This window comes from Aythya ferina, assembly GCF_964211825.1.
Source record: "Aythya ferina genome assembly, chromosome: 5".
NCBI classification, from domain to species: domain Eukaryota; kingdom Metazoa; phylum Chordata; class Aves; order Anseriformes; family Anatidae; genus Aythya; species Aythya ferina.
The window spans coordinates 44,086,489-44,107,257 of NC_140301.1; the positions used below are offsets into that span (position 1 = coordinate 44,086,489).

The 20,769-nt window shown below is 40.9% G+C and overlaps 1 protein-coding gene across 5 annotated transcripts in view; it reads left to right on the forward strand.

Annotated features, from left to right (window-relative positions):
* Nucleotides 1-4,185: 4,185 nt before the first annotated feature.
* KCNQ1 (potassium voltage-gated channel subfamily Q member 1) overlaps nucleotides 4,186-20,769 on the forward strand; it is a 342,658-nt gene continuing 326,074 nt past the window's right edge. For 4 of the 5 annotated variants that reach the window (XR_014693723.1, XM_084521542.1, XM_084521543.1 and 1 more), the window contains exon 1: nucleotides 4,186-4,693. Coding sequence is in view for 4 of the 5 variants with exons in the window: in XM_084521542.1 (XP_084377668.1) it covers nucleotides 4,296-4,693 (398 nt within the window). In the remaining variant the exon portion in view is untranslated. The remainder of the gene's footprint in view (nucleotides 4,694-20,769) is intronic. The other variant, XM_084521541.1, reaches the window with a different exon arrangement.

A 20,769-nucleotide genomic window follows, 5' to 3' on the forward strand; every position in this document is an offset into this window, starting at 1 on the left:
CCAGTACTTTGTGATGGTGCTACTGCTGAATCAGAGAAAGCCTGGACAGCAGTGGTTAATAGATGTTTAAATTGCAGGTAGAGTAATGACACAGTAGCTGTGCATGTTCCTGATCAAGGAAGCTGGAATAAATTCACCTGAAGGAAAAAGTGAGCTGATCTAACCTGAGGATTCTCCCTAGCCATACAGCTAGGTGACCACAAAGCACTAGGGGAGAAGGATAAAGCTGTTACTGCGCTTTATTGTATTTTTATCTTAACAGTCAGACTTTTGGGGAATACTGCAGTTTCAGATGATTTACACTGTCCATATCTGGAGTTTCTACTGGTATGCTACCTAAGTTGTTTGACTAGCAATGCCTGTCATCAGAGAAAATCTGTTGTATGTATACATAAGAAGCATGAATGCATTTAAGAGCCTACTAGAAAGACTTTGCTTAAATTTAAAACCTAAAGTTAAGCTGGTATAAAAGTATACCACTTGTATATTTAATAAATTGTTATCGATTTAAAAGAACAATAAATAAGATTACTTAGGCATCCAATGAAAGATGTGTATAGGTATTCAGAAAAATGTTCTTAATTGTAACTTATTTAGTGAATGAAAACATGTATATCTCCCCACTGAAATGGCTGAGCCACTGTCTTTCCAAGTTTTCAAAAATGAAGCAAACTCTTTTCTCTCTTTATACTTTCCTTACCTCTGCTTTGAATCCACAAGGCTAATGTTCACTTGTTCAGCATATTATTATGCTTTCAAGCTTTTCTTCATGGCAGAAGTCTAAGTACTTATGTTTTGTAGGTTTTAATATGAGTATCTTTAAGTAATGACATGCTCCTGTGAACAGATTTATTTTAAATTAAGATAGAGAATATTTCAAAAGCTACTGGTGTACAGTCATTGCTATATGAAAGTATTTAAACAGTCTAGGATTCCATTCTCAATTCAGAACTAAGTTGCTTTTACCTACATTGCTGGCTATTTTAAAAACAATCTACTGATCGAACTGTGAACCCTCAAGGCAATGGAATGCAACAAGGGATTTGCTCTAATTCAAGAAAAATAATCTGAAAATTAAGATGAAAACAACTTCTTCCTCTCTTTGAAGAAAATTTTTTAACCTGTCCCCTTCTCTAGCTGGGCAGAAATGGGGGAATTTGTATTTAAAAAACAAACCAAACCATCCCCCAAGGTAATCTAACAGTAAGCAGGAGAATTTCTGAACATGAGCACGATTACTATCAAGACATGGGTACTCATGAGGGGGGAAAAATGGGAATTGCCATTACCATGTTAATGGCATTCATCTTTAAAATGTTTCAAATTATAATACAGTTTTGGTGATACAATATATAATAATTATTCCCTAGAGACTCATAATGAATTAGTTGTCTATTCAACACTTGTATTTAAGCATGCAATTGATTTCAGATATGCCAGACAGATGTTTTATCATTCAGTAAAATGAACTAGATAGAAGTCATATAATAAAATGATTTTTAATATATAAAAATTAACTTCCTCAATCAGTACACACTGAAAAATTTATATTTTGATGGATTCCTTGACTCTGGGGAAAAGATGTTCATATATAGCCTAAATATTTATTTTAAACATTATCAAATTGAAAATTCCTTCATTTCTGATGATTATTTGAAAAATTAAGTCAACACCAAAACAAAACATTATGAAAGTATTTAGGACATGAGAAACAAAGTAGTGGGTTACAGAGCTTTTCATGTTTTGCAATGAATAAGTTATTGAAATAAACTTTGTCCATTTTGAACAGTTTCTCATTGTATAGAGGGTAAAAGTTAGTTATTAATTTTCTTCCCTACATAGCTATTTAACTTTTGTCTTAAAGGAAATTGAATGTAACAGAACCCTCTATTTTCCTGTATTCAGATACGTTGGATTTTCTATTCTGCTTTGTTAATCAACAGATGAATAACAACACAGTGCCATAATATTTTAAAAGATTTTGGAAACAGTTTATGAAGAACATAATCTGAATGCCTCTTGTTTTGTTGAACTATGGAAATTATTTTGCACCTGGCTTTAGGATAAGGTCCTGAATAATACAGACAATATGTCAGTCTTTAACGTAGAACACTTGCATAAAGAAACACATTTGTTAACTTTAATACTGTGATTTTATCAGGCCAGTCCTCAAACAGTGAGCCTTCAAGGGTAGCAATGACATTTTTCTTGCATACTTACTGCAAGAACAGCAAATGATTTCTGAATGTCTTCTAAGCAAATGACTAACAATCTGACTTGAAGAGTCACACAGATGTTTCTTTTTGGTGCCAAATATATTGTAAGCTGAGGTGAGCAAAGTCATTGGCAGTGGGTTTCCTCTGTGTTCAGAACAGACATGGTGTCTTTACCAAGAAGCAGAGCTTTTTTCTGAAGCACTACTAAGATCTTTGAGCTTTTACTTGGGAACAAATCAAATGTTCTCTTCTAGACTGGAAGCCCTATACTAGAAATTGACTAAATTGCAGGCAAGAAACTAAAGAGTCCTTGTTCAGGGGTACATGTTGGGCTGGTCTTTCCTTGGCTCCCTGCATCCCATGGTCAAGGTTCAAGCACAGGAATAATTCCTGATGGTGGAGGTTTTATCTTCCCATTCGAGCCACAAAGAAACTGAAGTCACTGGGTATGGGAAAGGCAGTAGCAGTTTATAATAAAATAGATTTTCCCTATGTGATTTCTATGTAGAACTTCCTTCTTAAAATGCTTGATACACACCTGTCTTCACAGTTCCTGAGGACAGAGAAAACTGAGTTAGCTGTAATTTGGATCTATTTTGATCAAATGCAGGACGAGTTTCCTCTGTTGTGCTGTTTTTATTAACTTTGTTCTTCTTGCTCTGACTGAAGGGGGAAAAGCCTTTTGTTGGTTTAAAAACAAGTTTTGCAAATTCTTTTTTTTAACACTTCTGTATTTGCATTCCTAACAAGGGGTCAGATTCTTCATGGATATAAATTAGTGCTTTATAAGAGCCTACAGTCTTGCTTATTTACACTAGTGAAGGATTTTGCCCAGTTTGCCTACCATGTGTGCAGCTTGACATTTGAATGGAACTACAATTAGCAGGCTTGTTTGTGTTTAACTTTATTTAGCACCTTATCTTCCTGCAACATTCTTGTCCCATACCAGTGTATCAACCATGAACTCAACATAGCTCTTACTAGTTCTGTTCTATTTTGAGCTAGAAGAAAGAAAGAAAAAAAAAAAAGAAAGAAAAAGAAAAAAAAAAAAAGGAAAACAAAACAAAACAACAACAACAAAAAAACCCACACACAACCCACAGCACTCCAGATCAAAGAGAACCTTCTTTACCTCTGGGAATAGAAATTGTTAACTAATTGCTACAGCAAGGGCTTTTACTACTATAACGAATTAACTCACATTGCTGTTAAGTCTTAACTCACTTCAATGCACAGGAAAGTTATCCAAGCCCTCAGAACAGCGTGGTATTAATTACCAAAGATACGTACCCTTCTACAGAAACACAATGTTTTGGTTTAGTGTTGGTGAGAGACCGAGCTTGCAGGTGAGGCAATTCTGCAGAACTGTGCTTACTGTTCTACAGCTTGCCTAATTACTCAGCTGTTTGCTCCCTTGTATCACAGTAACATCTAAGACCGCAAGGCCTGGTGGCCTGACCCTTACTCTTGTTACTTGTATTAAGAACAGCCCCCTGGCAGATACTAGGTCGAGTCATGTTCAAGTTTGTTTCTTTTCTCCTTCCCAACGCTGAAATTCTGCAAAAAGGGATGAGGCCCCAGAGACTCTGGTGTTTCCAACTGAGTGGTAAGGGGGCATGTTCTGGCTCGAGTCACTGGGACAGGCCTGTGAAACCCTTTCTGGAGCACGTTGTCCCACAGGGGCTAGGTGGATTGGCAGCAACCGCCCTGATCTTTTACCATCACCCTCTTCAGGACATGGGGCCTCCTGCAAGGAGGAGGGCATCTCCGCCCAGCTCTGTCCCCGAGGAGAGAAGCAGGTGCAGCAGATCAGCACCGCTGAGAAGGGAGCGGGGCAGGCGCGGGGGGCGGCCCGCCTGAGGTACCGCCAGCTCCCGGCCCCGGGCAGCCGCCGCGCGGCGCCTCCCGCCGGGCGGCCCTGGGGCTGCAGGCGGGGCGGGGACGGGCCGGAGCCGGGCTTCCCCTCACCTTGCCCGGCCGGGAGCCGCCCCCGAAAGGGCCGGGCCAGCGGCGGCGGGAGGACGCCCGGAGCTGGACCGCGGCTCCTCGGAGCAGCGAGGCTCCGGCACTGCCTCAGCCATGTCCTCCAGCTCCCCTCCGGGCGAGAAGAAAAGCCGCAGCCTGGGCCGGCTGTCGCTGCCCAGGAAGGGCAGCATGACGCCCGGTAAGAAGCCCTCGTCGCTGGAGCTGGCCGAGAGCGCCCCGAACGCCCACTACGCCCCGCTCCCCGACGGCCAGGGCGGGCAGCAGCCGGCGGGCAGCAGCCCGGTGCCCTCCCGGGAGCGGCCGCAGCGGCTGAAGAGCGAGGTGGTGGTGGTGAGCGCCGACAGCCCGCGGCCCCCCGTCAGCCTCGACCCCCGCGTCTCCATCTACAGCCTCCGCAAGCCGCTGCTGAGCCGCAGCAACATCCAGGGCAGGGTCTACAACTTCTTGGAGCGGCCCACGGGCTGGAAGTGCTTCGTCTACCACTTCACCGTGTGAGTACCCGACCCGCCTGCTCCTGCCAGGGGCTGTTAGCAGGGGTTTTCCTCTCACAGCCGCCGCTGCCCGGTGTGGAAATCGGGGCTCTGGGCTTCCAGGAGGCGTCTGCGGGTGCCCCCCTCACGCCTTCCCGCCTCCTCACGGCGGCCGGCGCCCCTCACGGCGCTCCGCCGAACGAACTGAGCCTCTCACAGGTGCAGTTTAAGAAATCGACCCGGCTTCCTGTCACGCTTTTGTCTACTAGATGCATAACAACCCGAAAAAGTGCCCCGCTGCTGAGGAAGTTTCTGTTGCTTTAGGGAAAAGCACTGTATTTCAGCTCAGGTGCGGTCGTTAGGTAGAACAGGTGTTTGCTTCAACAGCCCCTCATGCTCCCCACACCTCAGCCTCGGAAAATTATCTTGGGAGTTGAAATAAATTTTTCATTCCAAGTATGAAAATGAAGTTGGAAATAGCATAATCACTTGGGGGTTTTAGTCATTTTTAGTGCAATCACTCCTGGTACAGCACTGGGTAGTGTGTTACTGGTACTGCAGTGGTGCTGGAGGGAGACAAGGGACAGGTGTGCTGAGGTGACGCTCCTCTCCCTTCCCTTTATTTTATTGCTCTTCCTCCTTTTATTGCTCTAACTCCTTGTTCTATCAGGTATGAATGCCCCTACTGTTATTTTTAGACAGGAAGGAGGATGACATTTGGAGGATGTTTAGAGCTGCTTTGCTGCAAACAAGTTAGAAACCGTTTTGAGTGTAATATTCTCCACAGAGCACTGTGCCTACCCTGAGCCAGCAAGCAGCAGGTCTGTCCTTCATAGGGATCTCAGCAAGTGAATCCATGTGAAATTAGTGCTTTTAATCTAGATGTTGTGGAAGGTTTGCATAGCCCTCAAGCAACTTGCGTATCTTCAATGTAGGGAATGAGGTCTGGCAGAATGGTGATAGTTGGTTAGGTGTGTTTATTGTGTGCATGCACACACCTCTGTAGTAAATGCACATTTACTACAACAACTAGAGCCAAAGGTATTTTATGGGCCAAATCTGAAGACCAAAGACTTCATTAAAATTCAATTTTTAATTTTCCAATCATTGTGTTCTGATATTAAAATCTAATTCTAAATGATCACTATTTTTAAAGTAAATTGAGGATTGTGTGTTTATTTTCTGCGTTTCAGGATTCTGGAGTGAGGTAAGTGGTACCAACTTGATTTCAGTGGAGGGAAAACATCTGTAGTCAGAAGGTCTTTAAGTGGGAGATGATTGTGCAGTTAGTAAGATAATTGTGGGCTCTGTTCTGTTGAATGTTTTGATAATGCCATTAGATGACAAAACAACTAATGGCCGCAATTACAAAATATCTAATAGTTGTGGGTGAACAATGTAAAACACTTTCAGGAATCGGAGAATTCCTAAAAGGTGATTTTAAGCAGCAATCTAATATGGTATCCAACCTTTTTCAGATGTCTCAGATTATGTGTAGAAATAACAATAAACCATGCTGAATATTATACCTGACCTTTAAATCTTAACTCAGTTGGCTTAGGGTGGGGAAAAAATCCTGGAAGAAACTGTTGGATCCCTTTGTACATATACATTTAAAATTAAGGCTGGATTTTTATGTAGATAATATGTCATTACCTGTCTCTCCCCCACTATGCTCCTGTCCGTGGTGTGATCATTAGCCCCAGTGTTTCCCCTTTTTCCATGAGCTCTTCCAATGCAATGGTGAATGATAGTGGTAGTAAATATACTCAAGCCTCTTACTAAACACTGTGCATATTCCTTGTCTTAGGACTCTAAAGAAATAGAAGGGAATACTACCACCCTGATGTATTTCTTGCAAGGCTATCTGCAAGTACAGTCTGTGCATTTTTAGGCAGCTCCACTCAGATTTCCCCCAGTAGAAGAGGGAATTGAGTCTGTACCATCCTCAGTCATCCCAACATCTTCCTATTTCTGCAGTAAACAAGCCTGGGTTTCATTGTGTGCTAGTAATGTTTAAGGTTGCTGGTCTTTGGTCCGTACCCCTCCAGCTCTCTTTCTTTCTGAGCTCCCAAAACAAGTTCCTGGGATGCTTGCTTTCTACTGGACAAAGGAATGCTCTCTGAGTTCTGTCTCTGCCAGCCAGATGCCAAGTATTGGTAGCTTAATAATTGTTACAATACAAAAACTTGGTGGTAAAATTAACATACAAAGCAAACAGTTGTTCTGATCCAGGGAAGCCGTTATATCTCAACCTGTACTCTGGAAGAGGTGGGGAACCTGATTTTTTAAAAATAAAAATAAAAAAAATACATAGTTATACAGTTATAAGAGACCCTGCTTCCTTGCCTAGTCCTTCCTCATACTAGAGCTTACAAATACTCAGAGAGTTAAACTGGGTTTTGCCTTGTGATGTGTGAGGACTGATTGTTGGCTCCCTTGCCAAAATGAGCTCAAGAGAATGGTGTTTGCTTGTTTCCTCTTTATCATTCCTTCTGCTGGCTACCTTCTGCTTTGTTCTGGGGGCTTGCAACTGCCTTGGAGGTCTCAGTTTCTATGTTAAAAGTTCAGAGGAGAATGAGATAGCACACTTTTTTTTTTTTCTTGTCAGCTGCACTCCCATCTTAGGGCTAGATCTTGGTCAGGACTCTACTCAGTTCTACTTAGGTCTTGATACTCTGATTTAACACTGTTCTGTGATACTGATCCTATTCTATCTCTTGCATCAGCTTATGCTGTGTGGAGTATGAAGCTGTGTTCTTAGTTATATGCTATAGTGATTAGACTTCAAAATTCCATAGCATAGTTGTTGTAATTTCTTCTGGGCCTGGATCTCTGGTTGTTTTAACACCATTTAATAAGCCAGAAAACTACTTCAACTGATTGTCACACCCTTTTCCTGCTTAGGAGCTTTATTTTGTGGTATCCAGAATACCAACAGAGAAGAACTGACAGAACAGATTTTCCTTGGTTTTATCTTATAATCTTTAGAAAAGCAAAGTCGAATGCTGAGCTTTAGTCCACAGAATCTGTGTTGGTATATTTATTTCATATAGTTTAGATTTCTGTATGGTTTAGGTATGTGGTGGAGCCTTCCATGCATCTGCTGATCTAAAGAATGGGGTCTCGTTATGCACAGCCACAGAGTGTTTCTGTACTAGGTCAGGCCAATGACCTGTTTACTTGTGAATTATTTCTTTCTTAAGGGGGCTGAAATAACTCTTCCAAGGGGCAAAATCTGTGTTGTTTTATTTTTTCTTCTTGTTGATGTCTTTAATCTCCCAGGTTATTGGGATATTATAGTCACGGATTAAATCAACTGAACTCTGCAAAGGTTTCTTCTGACATTTGTCTGATTTGCCCAGACTAAAGAGCAGAAATATCTCAAGTGGGCAGAATAAGCAATTGATAATTTTACTTCAATTTTACTAGATTTTGATAAGCTATTGAAATAGTTTTTAGGGGAAGAAGTAATGGATTAATGGCTGTTAATTTACCACTCAAAAAAAAAAAAAAAGACTTAAAAATACTAGTGGAGATGATAGAAGCTTTTCTTTTAGCTACATGATATTGTACGGAACTTTATTTAAGTAGATGAAGTATATAGTGTGTATATGTGCTTAATTCTGCCCAGAATTAAGAGCTGAAGATTTACTTGCATAACTTCTGCAGATACAACTGGTGGCTGTTTGGAAACTTGGATTTTTTGCACATCGGAGCTTGCCTTGTGGCATGGCTGTGTTTGTGGCAATGTCCAGCCAGAGCCACCGAACCCATACCTGCCACAGGTGAGGAAGTCACTCAGTGAGTGCCACTGTTCTCCATGACCTTTGGAGCTAGGGCATCTTATCACACTTATCTTAGTAGCACACCTTGAGATACTGGCTTTGAGAGGTGAAATGTTCTGTGGTGGTAGCTAATCACGTTTTCAGGCAATGTGAAGAGGTAATGGGACAAAAGGAGCTTAAATTCTGTCCTTGTAGTGGCCTGCTGGAATCCTGAGACTGTTTCTATGTTGGAGATGGTTGTAAAGCATAAACCTTCAGATCTTTTTAATAAAAGAAGAAAACAGATTTAAGCACATGAGAGAAGAGCCTCTTTAAACAGTTTAAACAGTTTCACCCTCTCTAAACAGTTTAAATCAAACATCTTGATGTGTTTGAAGAAACTTTAGTTATGAGCTTTCTGGTAATTTCTCTAGTCTTGTGTGTGGCAAATAACTTCTGGCAACATGTACTGAGTGTTGACTTCCTGTGCTCTTTGAAGTGTTGGCCATTATCAGAGAGAATAATTCACAAATAGATGGACCATTGGTCTGTTCGTGTATGGCAGCTTTTTTGTTGCCATGCAAGATAATAGTCTTCTATCTTATCTTTGCACTGATGTATGTACCCTGTTCAATTTACTTTGCCTTTGTATACGTTAGGCTTAATCAGCTGTGATTGTGATTGAATTTTCTTTGAATCCCAAGGTGTTTACATAAGCCCGGACTGGCTGGCGGTTCGGATTTGGGAGACTGGTCTCCAGAAGCAGACGACAACTCAGAAGTGTGGCTGTGTGTGTACACATGCAAAGATAAGAAACAAGGGTAGATAGAATATTCCAGTTGCATGTGTATTGGGACTTACAGTAATTGATTATGAAAGGCAATGAAGTGTTTACATAAAGCTGTTAGCATACAATGCTACAAGGAAGAAACATAACTCCAGCTTAAAATCCTATTTTTATCATGTTTCCCAATGTACTGCAAGAACATTGGTTCATACTCAGTGTGTAAACTCTTGATGAGTGAAAAAGACCTGTAAAATAATCAGTGTGTGTGCCCACACAAGAATATAAGTTTTTACACTAAGTGAGTAAGCTCAGTAAAAGAAGGGGCTAAACATACAAAATAGTACATTTTGAACATGGACAGTGGGGTGTTTAGAAAATGTTATGACTTGAAGACAAACTATTATTGCAGACAGATTATTACCTCTGTTTTAAAAAGCAGAGTCAAATCCTCTAAATAAGAATGGCTTTTCTAAGCATAATAATGGGAGGAATTTGATCTGTTATGTTCTTTCTGCTATGCTTAAATGCAGGAAGACCCATGTGTAGCTTTTTCTTCTCGTCAAGACTTAATTAGTTTAGCTGAAGTCAAGTTGGCCTCCTCATTTTGGTATGGTTGATAGAGAGGCTGTTCCTTGTCATGTGGAGGTTGATGCAAATGAACATTTATTTTTTATAACTGTGTGCCACCTTTGTCCGAGACCAGTGTTCAGTGTCTATATTAGTGGAGCCCAGAACTCCCTTCCCCTCAAGCTAGATATAATTTCTATAGAATAGAAATCTGCTGCTTTGTCACTTGATGTTTTCAAGAGCATGGTGTGTTACAGCTGTGCAGGGGCTTCTGTAGATCTCTTTGAGGTCACACAAGTACTTAAGAAATGTAACTGGGAAAAATTAAGTGGAAACAAGGTGATACTTGCAGCTTCTCCCTGCCCTACTCCACTGTCTAGTGGCTTTGTTTGCAGCAAGGCAGACATAGTGCTCTGTGTCTATTAATATGTGTGGCAATGTTTTTGTGTGAAATACAAGGGATTGGAGAGCCTTCTCTGACCTCTTCCCAGAGAGGAGGCAAGAGCTTTTGCCTGGCCTGTTATCTTAGCTGGCTGTGTGCATGAGACAGTTAGGAGTTGTTGCAGGGTCAGCCCTGTTGCCAATTAGCCAGTTACAGACATTTTGGGTCTTGGGCAGATTTCTGATACAAGGCAGTGAAATTTCTTCTCATGTTGGGTATACACCATAGTACTGGAGAAGCAGCAGTCCAGTAAAAGGGTATCATTAGCATCAACTACACCTTTGGTATCCTATCTAAAATGTCCGGTTTGACAGCACAAGTTTTCAAGTAAATTGAAAAGCTTCAGTCAGTTGTGTTTTAAAGCTTATTAGATGTACAGACCATGATAATTCCATGCTGTGGGAACACGGTGACAGCTGTAAAATAAATTATTTTTGTTCAATACAGGTGTTGTGGAGAAGGAAGGAACTTACAGGCTTTGCACCCTCCTTCCCTGCTGTGTGCCACAGTGCAGCCCCTCAGCTACAATGTTGAATGACAGTGTTTCTCTGTGACTTGTGTGCTGCAGACAGCAATTGGGTTGGGTGTGTACCACTTTCCTCTCTTGCCTTGTGCTGTGCTTCCCAATCTGTAACTTGTCTGAAGTTTTGGTTATTTTCCAAGCGCTGTCCTGACTGAGAGAATTCTGAGTCTGTGCCAAGAAGATCTTAGGAGTGACAGCTTAGCTACAGGTCAGAAGGAGCTCCCATTTTCCTCTCCCAGAGGGACAGTAGAAGTTATGAGAGATGCAGGTAGTAGACTGCATAACTGACTAAAAATTGTGTGTGTAATCCAAGTTAATTTAGTAATTGATTGCCATCAGAAAAGAAAGCAGAAACCAGATCGTCTCAATGTCACCCACTAGTAGTTACTGCCTGGAAGTCACTAAAACCATTAAAGACTAAGCCGCTCTCATTGCATCATTTGTCACATTGAATGATTGTTGTGTGTGACGGTGAGTTTTGAATATCAAAGGGGGATGGAAAGTGTAAAGCTGCGAATCTTTGAATTAAAATGTCTTTGGAAGGCACACCATATCTTGAGTAATAACTAAGAAAAATCCATTTCTGTTTTGAAATGCAGAACACCACATGATCAGTTAGTTGGCTTTGTCACCTTGAGCTGTGGTCTGCAAGCAGACACAGGAGCTGTGAGGTGAGGGAGTTCTGTGGAGACCCACAAGGTTCTGTCATCGTACTGTTGTTTAGGTTTTTGTGTAACTGATGGAAACAGGAAGCTCCTGAATGCTAATGTTCACTGAAGACCAAACCATCTATGATGGAGAAACAACTCTGCAGGATACATAAAAATTTATAAATTTAATAAATTTAGTCATGCTTTCTTGTAGGTAGGCCTTCTCCTCTCTTTTCTGATATAACATTCGAAGTCCTTCTCTGGTGTTTTTGTTTTTTATTTTCCCCTTCAGGAAAAGAATTATTCTAGCTTTAGAAGTTGCACGTGAATGATCTTAGGAAAACCAGTAGGTGCAGTATTCGCATTTCTGTATCTGCTAAACGGTTGGTTGGGTGATTCTGGCACACTTCCTTGTCCTGGCTCTTCAAGTGCCTGGAAAAAAAGCATGCAAGGCTGTGTAGATAGGCCTCTTTCAAAACCTTCATTGCAATTGAATCAAGGCTAGAGTTGAGATTCAATTGAAATGAACTAATTAGGCTTAGCTCCAAATGCCTGAGCAGTGGATGTATTACAAACAACAGTGCCAACATATGCTGTCAGGGACTATGCACAGGCGCAGCGCTTTGCTGACTTTAAACTCAGCAGTACCTCATTAATTTTGTGTGTTAATAGATTGTTGAATGTGCTCTGGTGGCTGAAAACAAAAGCTGTGCACGCTTGCTTATTCAGTTCCAGATGGAAACTACTGTCTTGTGGGGGGCAAGGTATTTTCTCCTGCTGCCAAGAGGTCCAACACAAGTTTCAAATATGCTGGAAAGTTGCCAGTGGCAAGTAAGCCGTATGGGTAAGCTGAGTTACAGGGGCTGGGAAGAAGGATGTGTAGTGAGCCTTTTTGTAAGGTACTGGCTCTCCTCATGAAGTCATGCTTCGTCTGGCATAATGGCCTGAGAACCATTATAATGCCAGTAACGGTAATGAGAGAGCATGTTTGCATGCTTCTGCCATGGTAGTAGCTACCTCCTACCTACGGAGTGAGAGAACCTTGTAATGAGGGATTGTTCTCTGCTTTGGTAGTCATATTCACATTTACTGTTGTTTTTTAGACAGTGACTTAAAGATGTTCTATGGAGAACTCTGAAGCTTCTCTTAATCTTTCTTTGGCCACTGGTTTATGCACACCTGGAGGACTGGAGAGCTGCTTGATGTGAACTCTTCATGTGTGTCTGGCATGATCAATTTTTGTGGACATGTAGATTTTCATCTTCCTCTTTTCCCCTCTTCGTAATACAGATCAACAGTCTGAGCTGTTTGCTGTGTTCAAGGAGCTGGACAGATGTAAGAAATAGCACTGAGTAGAAAGCAGAGTCTGGATGAGTGCGTAGGAATAGCGCGAGTACTGATTTAAAAATGAACAAAAGAAAAAGCACTGTACCACACTTCTTAAATGCAGTTTCCTCCCTTAGCACCCACACTTTACAACAGAAAACTTAGAGTCTGGAAAATTTGCAATTCAAAAAGGTAGATGAGCAAAAGGCAAGCCAAATATTTTTTGAAGCTTAGGACAACCAGTAGGATAAAAGCAAACTTTTACTCTGAACTGCTTCAGTGCCAGATGTGCCTGTGAAGTAAGTTAAACACACACTTTCTCAAAATGGGCTGAATCATTTCTGTCTTTTTTTTTTTTTTTTTTTTTTTTAAGTGTCTGCATAGGGAAATTTATGCAAGGAATACCATAACCTTCATAAACAACAGCTTTGTGAATTTACTATCTTGAAAGCTATGAACTCCTGAAAATAGGAAATTGTTAGGTGGCCTTTAGATACTCCTAGCAATCTACCTGGAGTAGGTCTTTTCAGTTTTTTTGTATGTTCTTCACAGTCAATGTAATGTTTTGAAGATTGTATGGAAATGTTAACTATTTTCATAAAAGCTAAAACAAAACTAGTGCAGGGTTTCTGCATCCTTTTCATTTTCATCTGCAAGTACTGATCATGATCCTTGAGTTCCATATTAGTGTTTTCAACAGGAATATGTCATGTGCATGTTCTGCTAATGCCAGTTGACTCATCATTTTACAGTGTTGTCGTATTTGTAATAGAAAACTGAAAGGTTTTACTTTTAACTGTAAAATAACTTTTTTGTGTGTGAACCTTTTTCTGCTGGGGTTATTAAAAAAAAAAAAGTAAATGCTTTGTTACATAGCTTTGCTTGTGCTTACTTCAAATAATAAATACATCATTCTTAGTAAACTAGGATCTTAAAAGGGTATAAAGTATTTCTTTGTTTATCCTAACAGGTTATGCTCTACTTTATCATCTGTTAGCTTTGCTCTGACACTTTTTTTTAAAAGTGCATTTTCTCTTGCAGTAATAGGAATGTATAATGCATTTGTTGAAGTAATGTCTGTTTTGATTGTGCAAGAAACAATCATCATGCATTTAATTTCACTGTGCGAATAGGTATTTGCTTTTTAGGGGGACAAACTAGTCATGATAAAGGAAGAACCAACTAGCAAAGATGGAAAACTGTATGTGCACACACCTCACAAATTAGAGTAATTAAAAGGACTTGTCAGATGTGGTTCATAGGATGTGTAGAACTCTGATAAAAATTAGTGTATGTAAAATAACTTGTATTTTTTTCTGAAAGCACTAAGCATCTTATAGTGTTAGTGCTGAATGAACTTCTACTTTGTCCATGTGGCTGTTATCTCTGGTCTATGGTAAATATGTTAAATTGCAGAATTCACATACCTAGTTTGTCTCACCTGTGGTAGTGTTATAGATTTTAAATCCAGTGAGGTCACTGGATATAAAACTCTGAAGTCACTGGTCTCTTCTGCAAATGTGCTCCCTGAAGTCTTGGGGATGCGTTCAACTTTTTTTCACATTTTTAACAACATTTTTTCCTTCCGGTGTTAATATTACATATTTTTTTATGGATAGGAAAGCAAAATTGGGTCATAGTTTGAGAACAGAATGTAAATCACAATAGGAAGTTTCCATCAGGTGACTTCCCTGTAAGCTCTCCAAAGACATGAAGTTTAATAGCAGAGGCATGGCGCTGGTGGCAAAGATCAAGGCTTTCTTCGTCCCTGTACAACCAAGGCTGCAGGCTGTGGTGAAGGCATCTTCCTTTTGCAAAGAAAGGAGTTGCCTTCCCAAGGGTATGTTTGTTTCTGCAATAGCTATCCCTTTGCCAGCAAAACAACTTTTTCCTAGATAGATCTGCTTGGGATTATTCAATTTGTTAGTTATTCAGTACTGTCTAGAAGACACTGAAATATGTTCAAACCTGACAATGAGTGAATAAATAAGTGCATCGCTTTATCCGTAGTGTGAGTAAACTGCATGTGATTATGTGCTGTTATCTTATCAGTGACCCAGAAAGTATTGATAATGCATTATCTTGACACTTCATACAAAATAAACCTGTTCACTTGGTGTTTTCTCTGTCAACAGGTCATCCAACATCCTAGTGCTAAATGGTCCCAGCTCCCTGTTTCAGCTGTATATAAAGTTTGACAGGCATCAAGCTGTGAGCAGTCCTGTTGTATGCTTCTGTTGTTCTGTTCATTCAAGACAGCTCTTTGTAGCTTTTAGTTGTTGTTATGACACGATCTTAATTGGTAAACTCTGTGTTCTAACTGCAAAACTGAGGAAATTGCTATGAGAATGGTGAGGATGAAAGCAAGGCCTTCTGATTTTGTTAATGCGAGACTGTAGCTATACTGTCTTAATTTTAGCCTTTGGGCATGTTGGTTGCTTGTTGCACTTGGTGAAATTATCTTAGGTGATTATCTTGATGACTTCTGTGGCAGTCTCTTTTTACGGCTTCAGTGTAGAAGCTTCACTTGTCAGTTCTTGCTGTGGGGAGTAAGACTGAGAAATTGAGCGGGCTGTGGGAAAATGTGATGAAGACCACAATCTCTGTAGAAATTTTGAGTGGATAGTGTCTTTGAGAGTGAAGGGACATCAGTGTACTGATTACTCTCGTAAAGTAGCATAGATAACATTCAGGCAGGTTTGGTTACTAGCTGTTGGCTTCTGCTGAGGCAGTCTCCTTTTTCTGAGAAAAGGTTTATCAAATGCCTTCCTCTTCAAGCAGTGTTCGTTTTAGCCTCTGTGTGGTCTGTGTCTGTCGTTAGTGAAATGCTGTATGCAAACTGCCATCTGATTCTTCTCTTGACGGATTCTGCTGGAAACCAGCAACTAATCCAGCTACTTCTAAGTGCTCAGGAGAAATCAGTTTGTTCCTTTATACAACTTCTGTTAGCAGTCAACATGGATTTGGCAAAGTGCAATAATTTGTCAATTTAATTTCAGGCTGTGATGGAATAAAAGGGCTTGAGGCTAGAGGAAAAGTAGATATTGTATACCTTTTATCAGACTCTTAATACTGCCCTTGTTTACTTATGAGAGTGGATTTCTGATGGAATTGGCTCTCTGTGGATAGGAAATAGAAAATGAGAGTAATGTACTTCTAAAAATGTGTGTGTCAACTGAAAAAAAAAATTGTCCAGGGGAGAATAAGAGTCTCCAAGAGTTAGAAAGCATGATACCATGACCTGAAGAAAGATGTCTTACTGAAAAGAACAGCAGTAGAAGAGTGTAAGGTGGGTGATTTCAAAAAAAATCCCTGTAAAAATTAGGTGAGACATAATGGTCTTTATAGCACAATCCAGATTTCTCCTTTAAGGTAAAACTGTCTCAGGGAAGGGGTGGTGCAGCAGTGAATTGCATTTTCTGGGAAGGCGGTAGGATAATCCTCCCTGGATAGCTTTAAGCACAGGCTAGACAAATATTTCTCAGGATCAACTATGCCTAGATGAACCCTGCTGTGGGACAGCTGTCCAGGACTCTGCTTTCATACTGGAAAGGAATATGTCCAGGTACTGGGGGTCAGGCAACTTGAGTTCCCCTGCATTTGGCATGTGTGTGTAACATGGTGTCTTGATGCTCCAGCCGTTTCTACCTCTGATTTACATTTGAACCTTTCAGTCCACTTCAATACAAAAACTCCCTTCAATTTTTGGGAGGAAGATGTTTAACACACCTTCATCTCTGCTGTTGATGGCATCTCTGCAGGTTTTCTTCTAGCCCCTGTGGTAGCCAAATTTCTTTGATGCTGGGGGCTTTAGGATACACAAGGAACATGTGCTATTTAGGTGCTTCCACTGTTGATCCCGCCTATGCACTTGCAATACGATGGAGTCAACCTCTGAGACTTTAATGTTGTGGTAACAAGAACGGGTCCTTTCCCATCCAGTTTATTCTGTCTTGCTACTGAAACCAGCAAAAATCTCTGGGATGAACTGTTGTGCTTCATAAATATTTAGTTGAAAACACCATGTCTGAATTTATAGGCTGATTTAACAACTAGCAGCTCATGGGGATCTAGCAGATTGTAGGTGGCTTTTCTCAAGTAGCTAAGAAAAGTGACAGTTGTGTCAGGGTTTCATAGGGGATGTCTCCTTTCTGTGCTCTCTTGGCATCTTAGTCGTTAAGCAGTGACAGCCCTGTTGCTGAAGGAAATACCTTGTATGCTTTGGGTGTCTTTTAGGAAGTGGATCTGTACCTTGGTCCCACTATAGGGACATCTTGAGAGCATCTTGCACGTTAGAACAAACCTCCACCCAGCAGCATGCATGAAGTTGGGTCTGGATTGTTCACTACTGCTTTCCACTTTTTTGTTGTTGTTTGTTTTGTTTTTCCCAGCTATTTAAGAATAGCCTAGATTATTATCCTTGACAGCAATTCTCAGATGCCTGGATCTTGGCCAGAAAGCATTTGCTACACTTCTGTCATTTGCAGAGTGCACTCTGTTCTCTTTCTCCTTTCCCTCCTCACCCCATTTCTGGTCTCTCTCTGTAATGAGAGGTAGACACCCACCTGGGTGTGCTGTTGGATAGGTTCTACCGTGTCTTACGCACAAGGAGTTTGTTCCAAGTTTCCTGATTTCAGCACGCAAGGAGGTGTCTACCCATCTAGGATCTTAACAGAGCTGAATGATCTCATCCACAAGTGACGGGTGACAGCTATGCCCTTGAAGATCAGTAAGAAGGGTATTATTCTGTGTCTCAGCCTTTCTGCCTTGTTCTACCAGCAGATTGTTTTGAGTAGAGTGCTTTTGCTTCATGATGGTATGTGACTATTATTTTAAGGCTCTTTCAGTCTTTCTGTTTCCACGAGCCATATCTGAGATATTAACAATAGCAGTTGTGCCTCTGAAAATCAGCTGGTTAATGGGATTGTCAACAGTGGTTCCCCAGCATCAAGAGTTGGGTTATAATAGGGCAATTCTGTCAGCTGTTCATCTATCTCCTGCCCAGTCACCAGGAGTAATTGATGTGGCCCTTGACTTGCCTTTCATTCTATCAATGAAATCCTTCTTACGGAGAAGGCAGCAAAAATCTCATTCTGATACTTAATAAAACAAAATTAAACCTGCTACTCCAGCTGAAGCATGCCAAAATAATTTTTGTTCTGGGTCTTTGCACATTTGGAGACTTAGTTGACAATAAGCTACACAATGCTCCAGTTTGTTTTTTATAATATGTGCACCTGGGTGCTCTGAGTATTACCAAGTGCTTTGCGAAAACTTTGCAATGTAGATTGAGACCATCATTCTATCTTTTCTACAAATGAGAATTTAAAGCATAAGATTTAGATTTAAAGCATAAGATACCCAAGTTGTACCTGTTGTGGTGATAGTTCAACTGATCCTAAAAATAAATTGCCATGCCTCCAGTTTGCTTTTTATCAATGCTACCTACTCCATTAAAAATGATGTTATGAGCTCCTTATGTTTCTATTGCCACTTGTTTAGAAGAAATATATATATGTCAATACAGCTTAATTTAAACTTGCTTACTTAATGATCCAAAACCCATTAATAGGGAGCTTGAGCCAATCCGTCAGCTGCCATTAGCTGTGATGTTTACTGGCTGCACCTGGCTTCAGTACAAATGCAGCTTCAGAAGGAAGGAGGGGAAAAAAAAAAAGCCTTGTGATGTTAGAAAGATACAGCCACGCCTGTGGCTCTCATAGTCCATAATTCCACCCTGCCAGCAAATCCAGAGTGCTGGTGCTTCTGTCTGGTTGTTAAAATGAGGTGCTCTGTGTGTTCATCGGAATCTCTCAAGCACCACACCTGTTTAAGCAGCCCTAGCTGTCATTGTCTATTTGTACGGTGCCTTGCACTTCTCCCAAAAGCTCTAATCCTGTGGTGTGCAGAAGAGACTTTGTCTTCCACTGGATTTTAGCTGCTGCGGCCATGGGAAAATTGTGCAAGTTTAGGACAGGAACTGGAGGCAGAAGTTAAATCCAATGGGAGTAAAATGCTCCACAGGCAGTAAATGATTAACCAGGATAAAATTTGGCTGCACCACAGAGATTAGCACCTACCTTGTAAAATAACCAGAATTACATGGCCTGTCTTTTGAAGTGTTTTTCCTATATGGTTATGAGAGGCCACAGCAGTGAAAGTAGTTTCTTCACTTTTCCCAGTTCTTCCATGTACTTAATGATTGATGTAGGGAAGAATGAAGGTTTTTTATGGGATAGCTGTAAGGAAAGTTGCTGTTGCAGTGCAAGGAAGATAAAATAGCTAAGGGAAAGTCAGACAATAAAGGCTTTCATTCCTAAAGTATAAATGCAATGTCTTCACGTTAATGAGCTGAATTCAGTTTAAATGTATGGAATGAAATGGAGAAAAATAGCCTGGATATTTTTCTGGAAGAAGGAATGCCTGTAAGCTTGCTCCTTCCTTGCAATTCCTCTCGAGTCAGCTTTGCTGGCAGCTTCATTGCACTTTGTTTACAGAAGAGGAAAGGAAAAGACAAGCTCTACCAACACCCCGTGGACCTGAATGAAGCAATGAGATTTACTGGCTGTAGCTCTCTCCACTTTGTATCTCTAAGAAGTTTGATTCTAGTCCAGCTGGTTTTAAGAGATGTAAGTGTCTCTGCTGCTCTCTTAACCTGAAATGTGGATTATATTTGGGTTGTGACTGCTAGATCAGGCTGGATAAAGCTTTGGTAAGCAAGGAGGTAGAGGAGCATATCTGCAAACCCTGTCCTCATGCCAACTGGCAGGATGTGAGTTGGTTCTGGCACAAAAGCTGGACAGCCACGAGTGGCAGGAGTGAGCCTGTGCTAACAGACTCTGAGGAGCAGGCTGAGGGGACCAAAGCTGGCTCTCTACCTGACTGAGTAGACACTGCCTTTAAACTTGTGTGCTGAGGCACAGTGAAAATACAAACAGGCAGCTGTTTTGTGCTTCTGTTTTCGTCCCCACTCTATTGCACTAGTGCTTTCTGTACCCCAGGAGATGTGTTAATACAGTTAATAATTGGGGAGTGACCAACACCTAGTCACAGGTAAGGTTCCCTCCTTCATTGCTGGCAGTAAATGTGAAGTTGCAGGGTGCCTGCTGCAGCTGTAGTGACTGGTACAGTCTGACTGCTCTCTTGGACTGGCGTCAAGTCTGAAGTTGTTGTTGGCGCTGCTGTGGCTCTGTAAAATCACAGCAGTGTTTGATTTAATGGGAAGTTGGCACCTCTCTGACAGGTGCTGGAATGTCCCAGTCTGTCCTTGGGGTGCTGTTGGCATCTTTCATGGCAATAAACCCCCAGTCAACAGTCTTGATCATGGGCAAACACCAGCCAAGTGCACAAAAGCGCTTATCTCCTGTTAGGCCATGCATTCATAAAAAGCAAAGTCATAAAAACCTTCAGCGGCTGGCAATTCCAGAGCTTACTGTTAGAGTTGAAAAGGAGTCCTGAAGAACACAGGCTTCTTATCAATTTTAATTGCTAGGCAGTGGAGAGCTGCTGTTTGTTTAGCGTCATCTGGTATTAGCAACTCTGTTTTACGTTGTGTGTTGGAGATACGTTTCTGGCAAGCAGTGGTCTGCTGAATTCAACAGAAATACTTCATTTTCAGGAAGAGCTCAGGTTGCACAATTGAATTCAACAGGTAAAGAAATGTAAAATGGACTCCCAAGGGAAGATTGATTGGAGGTGCATAATGCAATGTTAAGATGTAGGGTTCTAGTTTTGTTTTTTTTTTAACTTTATCTAGCTGAATATATTTTGCTAGGAAAGACCGGTTGCTACTTTATTGTAGTAACTTTGCATTGCTGCTGAAACCCAGTTCTATATTACCTAATCATCATAGATTACACTTCTAAATACTACATTAATGCTTATGCATTTATTTATAAACAAACTGTTTGCTGTATGGTTCTATATATGTGCCACAGACTTAAAAACCAAAATTCACACCCTCTTTAGGGAAAGAGGCCAGATGTAAATTAACTATGAGCAATTGTGTCTGTGTGTAGATGTTTTTGTTCATGAG